This window comes from Alligator sinensis, unplaced genomic scaffold (assembly GCF_000455745.1).
Source record: "Alligator sinensis unplaced genomic scaffold, ASM45574v1 scaffold696_2, whole genome shotgun sequence".
Classification (NCBI taxonomy): Eukaryota; Metazoa; Chordata; order Crocodylia; family Alligatoridae; genus Alligator; species Alligator sinensis.
Genome location: NW_005842855.1, coordinates 336,739 through 348,111, shown reverse-complemented (window position 1 = coordinate 348,111; position 11,373 = coordinate 336,739). Strand labels below are relative to the sequence as shown.

The following is an 11,373-nucleotide window of genomic DNA, read 5'->3' as shown; positions in this document are numbered from 1 at the left end:
CCAAAGTGCATTAATCTAAAAATAAAAAAAAACTCTAAAAGATAAGTATATGGATCTGTTATAGGATTTAATGTTATATGCACTGGAATATTAAATGAGAGGTCATGTTGGGTACAATGAATGTGCCAAGTATGAGTCCTGGGTAGAGAAGCAGCTGTGGAAATTCTGATTATTAAGTTAGATGAAAGAACCATAAAAATCACAGAAATGAACTGTCTGATTTCAACAGAATGAATGGGTGCCTGCCAGAAGTAAAGCAGACTAAGTGATGCACTATAAACTCTCTGCTTTTGTCCAAAATGTAATGGCTTAACCCCCAAAACAGTAAAATGAGTTAACAAGAATGAAAAGGCCTGTTTTAGTCCTGTGTTTTAGGCTATTTTTATTACTTAAAGAACTGAATGTAAATTAATTTTTTGGTTTGTACGCTAGTTATTATGCCACTGGAAGCCCTTTGGAAATGCTTTCTTGTTTAACGAACTTTAAATACTTTAAGACAATTTAACTTCTTACAGCAGCACACATTTATTGATTACAGATTGATTACAGGTTTCCCTCACCAACCACAGTTTTGCCAACCACCTTTTGAGTACCCACGCTTCAGAGAAGTGCGGGGGGGGGAGGGGGGGGGTTTGTTACAGCCAGAAAGTAAATCTCATGGCTCCTCTAGCCCTGCTGGTGCCCCTCACCCACAGCCCTGCCAGTTTTGCCAGCCACAGGAACTTTCAGGAACCTAACCCCTGTGGTTGGCAAGGGAAACCTGTATACTTCAGCTACCTACAGCAAAATTACATTTTTCTTTTCTCCAGCAATGAAAAAAAAACAAACAGTCTTATAAACCTACAAGCTAGAAGGCATTGTCTTCCGTTCTATAACAACTACCAGCCTGGCACACAAAGTTGTACAGAAAAGTATATTTTACTGTCATTTTAATACCTGAGTCAGGTATCTTCCAATAGACATCAGCAGGCCTAACTAGTCCACCAGCTCTTGTGTAAATACCCTGTTGTCTACTACTAGCTCCTATGTTAATGCAGAGAAATCATATGTGCCTGCCCATCCTAAACTGCCACTTTCCAGGTAATAGTTACTACTTTTTTTAATTAAAATTTTTAACCTTACAAAAAGTAAATCAAAATTTGCTAGCATGAAAAATCTGGATTTTGAAAAAAAATAATGGTTTGGTGGGATCAAGATTTGCAGTTTGCATGGAAACTTCGACATACTGCTTATAACCAAAGTTCTGAGCTGTCAAGCAGAATATCCAGAAAATAAAAATGCCCAAAACTGTCAGTGAAACCCAATACTGTTATTCTTCTAGATAAAGTAAGAGGGTAAAATCTACATCTTAAATAGTGAAAAAGTTAGATTTTTTTAATTTCCAATTTTTATGACTGAACAATATTGTTTTTTATTGTGACAAAAATCTTTAAAAATATTAAATGGCTTACATTAAAATGAGAAAACATCCCATCATAATATGGCTCTATAACTGGTATTTCTAAAAGCACTTACCAGTTTTTTGAAAGGAAATATATCATACATTATTCTACAGTATTCCATAGACGATTCTACTGAACAGGTCCATAGCGACTTTGAGATGGGAGCCAGAGGTATAATTCCTTGGGTCCGATTCTTCACTAACATGTCAAACTCAACATGTTGTCTGCAAGATTCTGCCATATAGGGGCAATGATCCACAACAAACACAGTTTTATGGGACTCAGCGAAAATTTTCATTTTCTTCCTGAAACAACAACAAAAAACATCCAGCAGTTAGACAAAAAAAAACTGCAGTAGTCTTCTCTCATCAGTTGCTATATCTATAATGTTATTGTCAAGTTTATAAAGTATCCTAGGTATGCAAACATTGACCTTACTATGAAACTCCTCTTTGCAAGACTATGCTTAATAACTCGCAATTATTTTCATCTTATGCAACTACATTCATTGAATTATGGTTGATATTTAAAAAAAAATCAGTCTAAACTAAAAACCTGATATACAAGATGTGTGTCTAGGAATATAGCATTTTTATGCAGCAAAAGAAAAAATGAGGTAGGTGGTGAAGAAAGCAAATACTGATATTACATTTTTTTCACTCCTACCTCAAAGAATTAAAGACAAAATTAACAGGAATTGATAATTACTTCTGTATTTAAAATCTATCTTTAAAATATAATTTCTTAAAATGAGTTAGAGCAGGGGTCCCAACATTTGTGTGCCCAAGGGCACATTCGAATTTAAGAGAAAAAGAAGCAAGCCAATATCAAGGTAATTCCTGGATATGCGCATGTGCTTGGTTTCAACTGGGAAGGGAATAGCAAGTGCCACTCCATCACTGCGTCAGTCAGCCTCACTTAGTCTCATTTTGGCAGCCGTTGCATACAGCCAGCAAAGAGAATTTTGAAGTGTTGCTGTTTTGAGTTCAAAATCAGCAGTGACAGCATTTTTTGTTGGAATAATGATTTTTACTGATTGTGAAAATGTGTGCAGGCACCTAAATAAACCTCAAAGGGTACCACTGTGCCCACAGGCACCGTACTGGGAATCTACTGTACTGAGTCTTTCTAGCATAGAAGCTTTCCCCCAGTCTGGCAAATTTTGCAGAATTTACTTGTGAATTATCAGTTCCTCTGTTTCAGCTCTATAGAGACACTACTTTTTGTTGACTCAGTCTTTGCACAACATAGGCAGGAAAAACTTTTAAGATAGTATGAAAATGCAACTGTAATGTAAAAAATACTCCACAGGAACTTGAAAGCATTAAGTTATTGCCTGAACCGTATTTTTAAGTCATTGTTGGAAGCTGGCCATATTTCAAGTTGACCCTGTCCTTTAAGAGTCATACACCACAAGGCTGCTTCTCCTTCAACAAAACTGAGTGCAACTTGAAGAGTGCTACCAGAATGCTACATGATTCTCTCCCATTATAGATCTCGATTAGGCAGAGAGATCACAATTCCATTATAGATCACGATTCTCTCCAATTATAGATTAGCTTATGCTGCTTATTTCTTGAATCTAACATGGACACTGTTTATGACATTCTTCAGTGCAGTCAAACTAAAATTTGATTTTTGCCACAGCTGTAATTTCAACGTTAAAGTCACACAAGTTGCCTAAAGCTGCAATGAGATACTTAAATATGCCACACTTGTGCATCTGACCTTGGATACTTACATTTTCCCCAAAGTTTGTATCCAGTCATTCCCAGGGAGCTAAAATTATTATCCTGGCCACATAGTCACACACAGGTTTTGCAAACCAATACAATCCTGAACTCAAACCTGGAGTCTCTTGTAATCTGACTTTTCAATTTATTCTGACAACAAGCTCTTCCATGCACCCAGCCTGACAATGATTAGAAGGAAGAACATTTTAAAAAAAAATCACCCACATCCCTTTCCGTTCTGGGCGTAAGATCTTTCTATTTGGGATCACTTGTGCTAGGCGGGTAACGAAGGAGTTTCAAGTCTTCTGTAACCTTTTTCTTAATCAGTTAACCAATGGAAAATGAAGGGCTAGTCCACAATCACCAAGTCTGTCAACCACTAAGAGCACCTACGCTGTAATTATAGCGCATGGTAATTACCGCACTCCAGCAGACTCCAGCGTCACAGGTATCAGCATCCCTGCATTGAAAAATGGCAGTGGAGCACTTTAAACTAAAGCTTGTTCAATGAGCTTTACACTGGACTATCACGTAACACACACCACAGAGGGTCTGCAAAGCCACAGTCCCTGGTCCGTCCAGCAACCTGCCTTGCTGGCTACTTAACTCAATGCTGTCTAATATTAGATATTTTAAAAAAATCAAAAGAGAGAGACAGAGAGACACATTCCCCTGGCAGCCTGACCCAGGGGCAGAGATGTGTCAAGACTTTCCCATCACTTGATCCTTTTACAATCCTTTCTCCAATGCCAGAAGAAGGGTATTTGTGCCCGAAAGCTATCTTCTAATTAAAGAAATCTAGTTGGTCTAAAAAGAGATATCACCGCTACCACGAGCCACAATTCCCATCAGTTGAGGCATTAAACTCAATGCTTCCGCAGACTCTCCTTCTGCCTGAAGAAAGGCATTTGTGCCTAAACGCTTGCAAAGAACAATTTCCCCAACTATTTAGGTGGTCTGATAAAAGCTATCACATCTACCCAAACAGCCTTGTCACCCCATGCTTCAGTCGAGGCATTACATTTAATCAGTTGAATTTGAAACCTAACCCCCACCTCCAACGCCCCCTTTAAATTTCCTTTAAAACGGTGAGGGCCGCCGTTAGCGGGGAGGTGGGAGGTCTGGGAGGCGCTAGTGCGCATGCGCCGTTGCCCCCCACTCCCGGGCCGTGTTGCAACAAAAAAAGAGTGGTGGGGGACTTTCACTCCCTCTTACTTTTTGACCGGATCCGCCTCTGGTGCATAAGTCCCGGGGCCGCTCGCAGGGGGGAATGTCGCTCACAAGGGGGGCGGGGCGGGCAGGCGCCTGCCCTCCATAACCCACCCCACAGGCGCTGCGCAGAAAGGGGGAAGAGGCCGGTGTGAAATACCAGTTAACGCTCCGACACCTTCACGGCGACACTGAGATCCCCGTGACCAGAGCCCCTCTCTCCCCACCAGCGCCCCCTACCCCTCAGCTTCTCGCCGGTCTCGCGAGACTTAGACCCTTCGGCATGGGACTCTCGCGCTATTTCATAGCTAGTAGATTTGACCGTGCCTGGGGCTGGTATGGGATTTCGAAGTCTCGCGGAATGCGGTTGAAGGGGATATTAAAAAAAAACAAACCAAAAAAAATAAACCGAGGAGTGGGAAGTATCGCGATAAGTGGTGTTCCGGCAGCGATCGCGGTTTGAGTGGGAGCGGCGGGGTGCGCGGAGGCCCCCCCCCCCCCGCCTGTGGGGCTGCCTGGCGCCACGGTACGCGCGGCTCCCGCGGCCGGTGACCCCGATCACGGCCCGGCCTGGCTCAGGTTTTGCTGGCGCCGCCAGGCATGAGTGAGTCGGCCGGGGCGGGGGGCGCAACCCGGATTTGGATTTAATGTCTCTGCAGGCCCGGTTGTCGCGGGGCCAGAATGGCCCAGCTGTGGGATGGAGCCGCGTGTGTCCGGGCTGGGAGACTGGGCTGAACCGGACCGTGGGGAGGAAGCGTGTGTGTGTGTGTATGCATATATAGATTTTATAGACATTAGAGCTGGAAGGGACCTCTCAAGATCATCGAGTCCAGGCCCCTGCCCCAGGGGCCGGAAGTCAGCTGGGGTCAAAGGATCCCAGCAAAATAAACGTCCAAATGTCTCTTAAAGGAGTCCAGAGTAGGTGCTTGCAACCACCTCTGGCGGCAGTCTGTTGCAGGCCTTGGGGGCTCGGACAGTAAAGAAGTTCTTCCTTATGTCCAGCCTGAAATGGTCTTGGAGCAGTTTGTGACTGTTTGACCTTGTCATCCCTTGGGACGCTCTGGTGAACAGGTGTTCCCCCAGATCCTGATGTACACCCCTTATATACTTATAGGCTGCCACCAGGTGTGTCCGTCATGTTCCCCCCCCCCTCCCCTGAGCTTGTGCTTTTCCAGGCTGAAGAATTCCAGTGCTCCCAGCCTCTCATCATAAGGCCTGTTTTCCTGCCCTTTGATGATGCGAGTGGCTCTCTGGACTCTCTCAAAGAGAGAGTATATATGTGTATATATACAGTTGTGTGTGTACACTAAGCTCTGTGCGTACATAAAATAGGCAGACAAAACTCTTGGGGTAGAGGTGATTATACACACACTGTGTGTATAGAAGCTGTGTGCATGTGTATCTGGGTATACACACAAACTGTAAAAGGTAGCTTTGCGTGTGTGTATATACACACACAAAACTGTGTGTATAGAAGCTGTGTGTATATGCAGTTTTGTAATACAGCTTTTATACACGTGTGTGTGCGCATACACACATATATAGAACTGTATGTATAAAACTATAAAGCTGTGTGTATGTGTATATATTTGTGTGTGTATTTTATATACCTATATACGTGTATATATAAGTATAAAGAAATAAACTTTATATATATATAAATAAAGCTGGGTGTGGGTGTCACTGTATAAATAAAACTGGGAGGGGGTGTATCGATAGGTGAAACTGGGGAGGATATATATTTCGTTAATAAGTTCCTGTCTGTGGACTGAGTTGTATGCCTATTTCATGGTAAGACCTTTGTTTACAGTGTGCAGCCCAGACTGGTAGCTAGACTTCTGTGCTCCTGCAGTAGAATGGTGCAGGCTTCCTGGTGGATGTGTTGGGCTCTGTCAAGGCAGGATGTGTGGCTTCATTGCACTAACTTGGAACATCAGGAAACTTCTCTTTCTCTTGATATGTAGGTAGGGCAGAATTGATTACCTTACTAAAAAGTGGCAGATGAATTAGAAAATTTGACATAATTGACAGTGATTAACAATGGACAAAGACAGCTATATAAGCTCTGGAAAAAATTGAATTTGCTAGTGTAAGCATTTTTCCCAGTGTCTCGGGGAGATCTGTGAAATGAATTAAAGAGCTGTGTTTAAACTTAGCATGACTTCGGCTAACTTGGTTTTTCACAGCTCAGCCAACCATTGGGGGAAGTTGGCAAAGCTATGTGTGTATGTGCTTTTTTTCTAGAAAGAAAATGAATATAGAAGCTAAAAAATAAATCTATATGATTAAGCTCTCTATATAGCTAATTAAAACTGAAGACACTGATTTCCTCCTCTTCCCCCTCCCCCGCCAAGGAAACTTAAGACGGATACTCAACTTAAAGTGATTTTTTTTCAGTGGCAGTTTGTTGGCTAACTGGCCTTTTGTGCGTTTGAGAATTCCCCCCTTGGTGAATGTCTACTAAGCAGTTACAGAAGTAGTTTTCTGAATTGTTAGACTGTTCTACAAGGCAGGTTGATGCACTTTTCTCTAATGAGGTCTGTAACAATGCCAAAATACAAACGTTGCTATTTTATTGTTGCACTGTTCAGAAAAAATTACGTATTTTATTTGAATGGAAAAAGTGTCAGTTATTCTGCCAGCCTCAGAACTCAAGTGTGTCTGAAAAGACTCTTTCAAAATCTTTAAAAAAAAAAAAAAGAAACAAAACTAATCTGTGCCTAGACTAGCCATGTAACATAACCAGTCAGGAAATTAATATTGTGGCATTTGAGTAGGTGGAAATGTTTTTCAGGCTTAGCTGTAACCCATGCTTGGTCACACCTGCTGCAGTTAGATAATGTTTTAATTGAATGAACTACATTCATTTCCTGTCCTAAATTGCTGTGTTGCTCTCAACTGCTGAAAAAGTTTCTGCTTTTTTAGGTGTTTTCCATGCAATGATAGCTGAGGTCACTGTATTTAGACATAAATTAAAATCTTCTCTTGATCTTTTAAACATTTTGAGTTACTTTACTTATGTCATTTTAGCTGCCTCTTCCATACATGCAATTCTTTAAAAAAAAACAAACAAACCAAAACCTAAGACTTTCAGCATCTGCACAGCATTAGATTTCCCCTTCCAGATATGTAGCTGCCATCTCAAAACGGTTGTGTGGTATGACACACTCAGATTTTTCAATATTGTCATCTTTTCCATTAACCTTTGCAATGTTGCTGCTGCTTTTTCTTTTCCTCCACTTTTTCTGCTTCTCTCACACAGGCCATGCATAAATCACGTTTTCTCAACAACTTGGATCCTTGAAGTTTCCTTTTGGCTCTTGTCCGTGGCTCATGGTCTTGAATTTTCTGAATTAAAGGTGCATGAAGGTTACTCATAGAGATGCACCAGTACATTGGTTTGATATTGGATTGGTACCGATATAAAGAAAATTGGTTGTACTGAAAATCGGCCCAATGGGGCCGATAACTTGGCTGATAAACGCCCATGCGTGCACGCAGCACTCGGTTGGCAAGGAGCACAGCCCAGCAGCGTGGAGAGCTGCCTCCAGCTGGTAAGTCTGTTGTGGTGGAAGGGCTCCAGCGCACAGCTGCAGCCCACTTGCCCCATGCAGATCCAGGGGGCACAAACCCACCTGTACCCTCCCATGGTGTGCGCAGCCATGGGAGCTGCTTTCCCCCCCACCCTAAACAAGCTGGGGGTCTGTCCCATGCTGTGCCCCACCCTGGCTGGGCAGTGCATGCCCCTGTCCCCTCCCTCGGGGGGGGGGGGGGGGGGTTGAACTGCCCCCCACGCCCCTTCCCTCACTACAATGGACTTACCAGCTGGAGGCAGCTCTCTGCAATGTATCAGAAATTGGATTGGGATCAGCCATACTGGCTGCTTAAAAAGGAGGCCATACTGGCCTCCTTAAAAATCGTATATCGGTATTGGCCCCAAAAATCTCTATCAGTGCAACACTAGTTACTCAGTTGTTGGGGTTTCATGAGAGTTGCAAATTGTTCTTGTTTCCAAGGAAGAAAACAAGGTTTTGAATATTTCTCCCTTTTTTGCTCATGAGGGAAAGAATGTATCCAAGAGCTACAGAATAAGTTTTAAAAAACTGATGTTGCAAGTATGACTAGGATTGTACTATTGTATGATAAGTAGTGATTGCTTTTAAAGTGATACATTTACAATTTTTTAGAAATGAGTTGCACGATTGAGAAAGCCCTAGCTGATGCCAAAGCACTAGTGGAGCGGCTAAGGGAGCATGATGATGCAGCAGAAACTCTTATTGAACAAACTACTGCTCTCAACAAGCGGGTAGAAGCAATGAAACAGGTTTGTTTTTCATTTGCTTACTCATTTTAAAAAGTGAAGAAACTGAGATATCACCATTAAGACTGATGTAGGTAATCTTGAATGCTATTAACTTAGATCACTCTAATTTAGATACCTCTTCTATTGACATTCTAGATGGCTGCCACATGAGTATGAACTCTCTAATGAAATGGGTCTTTTCTCGCTTTGGTTACTGTGATCCTATGAACAAGTTGTTTGTTCTTAAGATTGGGACTAAAGTAAACAATGTATATGCTTAAAGTTAAATATGTGCTTAAGGGTTTGTAGAATTGTTTTTTATATAAAACATAAAAATTATGATGCCTGTAGGCTTCTCTTCCCCAAGTATGTATTCTTTTGTTTTATTAGCTCAGACATCCAAAATTAACCACACTGAGACTTTTATAAGCATGCAGTCTTATTTTCTCTTGCTGTGTGTTATCTTTCTACTCTCTCATCATCTGAATCAAATAGCTAGTTCAACTGATTTTTTTAGTGGGTAACAATTTTCATTTTCTGTTTCATAATCAAGGGGTATCACTAGCCTCAGCTTCTACTAAATGATGGGGCAAAACAAGGTTCTCTGGTATTAATTAGAAAGATCATCCTGTCACATTGATATGACTTAGTAAGGTAGTAAAACTATAGATTTTTCATGACTCTAGATGAAGGTAACATTGTTGGATTTGAAGTGAATTTAGCATGGTCAGGATACAGTAGGGTTTGGAATGCAAATCTTACTGTACTCTTAATTTGGAGACCAATTAGGAGACATTATTCTTGCAGTCAATTTTGGTATATGCAGTATGTTCTGTACAAAAAGCTATCCTTAAAATTAGTTTCAATTAATTGTTACTTAATTAAATAACAAGTATCTCAAATGTTGTTAATATTGGCCCCAGATGCTAAATTTTAAATGATATTAGTCACTGTTGATAATTGCTTACATTCACATACATATTATTCTTTTAACATGACTGTTGAACTCTAATTAGTATCAAGAAGAAATTCAAGAGCTTAATGAGGTAGCAAGACATCGGCCTCGTTCTTCATTAGTGATGGGTATCCAGCAGGAAAACAGGCAAATAAGGGAATTGCAGCAGGAAAATAAAGGTGAAGTTTAATATTTTGTTTTTGGAGGGGGGGAAGTCTTGACCTGCACCCATGAAATTTGGACAGGCATGTCTCTAGTTTTATCAGCGTAAGTTTTCCCCAAGAGATTCTTCCTTCTGATCTTAGATTTTTCTTAACATAAAATCAGTCATAATGTAGTCGCAAACTGTGACATATAGAAAGTTCAGCTCTGTCAAAATGGTGAATAAAAATTCAGATGTGTTTTGCCTTATGAAATGGCTTTGCTTGTACTTTTTCCAGAGATCTAATGCTCTTAGTTTTTAAACCAGGTAAAAAGATAGATATCATCCATTCCTATTAAATTTAGTATATTTAGTTTGCTGCCAAGAAAAAATCTTTATTTTTTCCATTTATCACTGATATCATAAAACTGACTTCTCAGAAGCCTTAACAGCTGGCGCTATGTATTAAAATGCTTTGCCATTCTTGATCTTAAATTTTTGGTAGTTTAACATTTTTATGTAGACACATTTTCCACAAAGTTACACGCCCAACAGTAGCCTAATTTGCTTCCAGATATAGCTGTACATAAAATATCTCATGCAGAGGTAAGGTCCCCACCCTGCTCCAGCCACTTTATTTCTCTTAAAAAGAGGCTTTGAAAGCCTTAATTGTAGCTGATCAAGAATGTTATCAATGTAAATACCCTTGGAGAAGCTTGCCATATATAAAGTCCAAATACATTTTATAGAGCAGCGGTCCTCAACCCTGGTGTTGAGTCACCTGGCCCATGGGGTTTCGTACCAGTTGGAAAATTTAGTGGTGGCACTGCTGCCAAATTTCCAGGCCCATGGGAAGCCCCGAAGACTGGCTAGCATGGCCCCATACACTGGATTGGGTGCACAGGTTGGAATAGGGCTGTGCAAAGCTTCAGTAGTCGGTTCAATTCGGAGGAAATTCGGCCTAATTCGGGGACTGAATCTCTGAATTGAATCGGGAGACCAATTATAAGCTCTGAATCGATTTGAAGCATCCAAATCGGATTGGAAAAGGTTTGGCAATTTGCTCATAGATTAAACAGGCAAGTGACACAGCTGCTTCCAGCGGGTAAATCTGTTGTGGTTGGGGGAGGGAGTTGCTCCAGGTGGAATGGGGCAAGTGGCAATAGGGCATAGCCCCTGCTTCCAGTGCTGTTTATGCCTAGGGCTGGGACAAGCTGCCCAGCTGGGGCAGGGGTGTGGGACTTGAGGGGGGCACAGGATGTGGGCGCAGCAGTGCTCACGCTGGCTGGCAAGCGGAGGTAGCACTTGTGGGGCCCCTCCCCCCCGCCCCCATGCCAGCTGGCAAAGGGCAACAGCACAGAGCACCCATTCCCAGCACTGATGCAGGCGCAGCAGTGCTGAGAGCAGGGGCTCTGCCCTGCTGCCTCTTGCCCAGTTGGTGCCAGGCAGGGGGGTGCGATGCAGGCACAGCTCACTCCAGGCAGAAGGGGACTCTGTTCCCAACACTGCCATGCCCGCATCAGCAGTGGGAGCGGGGACTCTGTGCTGCTGCTGCTTGCCAGCTGGCACAGAGAGACAGAGGATGCAGG

General features: G+C 42.1%; 2 protein-coding genes across 15 annotated transcripts in view; one reads left to right on the top strand and one right to left on the bottom strand.

The window, feature by feature from the left end:
• Positions 1-4,662, bottom strand: part of INTS13 (integrator complex subunit 13) — a 42,571-nt gene extending 37,909 nt beyond the window's left edge. For 3 of the 7 annotated variants that reach the window (XM_006035573.3, XM_025191733.1, XM_025191736.1), the window contains exons 1-2: positions 4,391-4,660; positions 1,516-1,747 (exon numbers count right to left, since the gene is read on the bottom strand). In XM_006035573.3, coding sequence (XP_006035635.1) covers positions 1,516-1,740 — 225 coding nt within the window. In that variant the 5' untranslated portion in view covers positions 1,741-1,747; positions 4,391-4,660. Of the gene's footprint in view, positions 1-1,515; positions 1,748-4,390 lie in introns of all 7 variants that reach the window. The other 4 variants (XM_025191735.1, XM_025191734.1, XM_025191732.1 and 1 more) reach the window with 3 other exon arrangements.
• Positions 4,663-4,748: 86 nt separating this feature from the next.
• Positions 4,749-11,373, top strand: part of FGFR1OP2 (FGFR1 oncogene partner 2) — a 13,869-nt gene continuing 7,244 nt past the window's right edge. Inside the window, exons 1-3 of one of the 8 annotated variants that reach the window (XM_006035572.2) lie at positions 4,749-4,910; positions 8,572-8,708; positions 9,704-9,821. In XM_006035572.2, coding sequence (XP_006035634.1) covers positions 8,574-8,708; positions 9,704-9,821 — 253 coding nt within the window. In that variant the 5' untranslated portion in view covers positions 4,749-4,910; positions 8,572-8,573. Of the gene's footprint in view, positions 5,153-6,099; positions 6,349-7,755; positions 7,939-8,571; positions 8,709-9,703; positions 9,822-11,373 lie in introns of those variants that run through there. The other 7 variants (XM_025191741.1, XM_025191740.1, XM_025191738.1 and 4 more) reach the window with 7 other exon arrangements.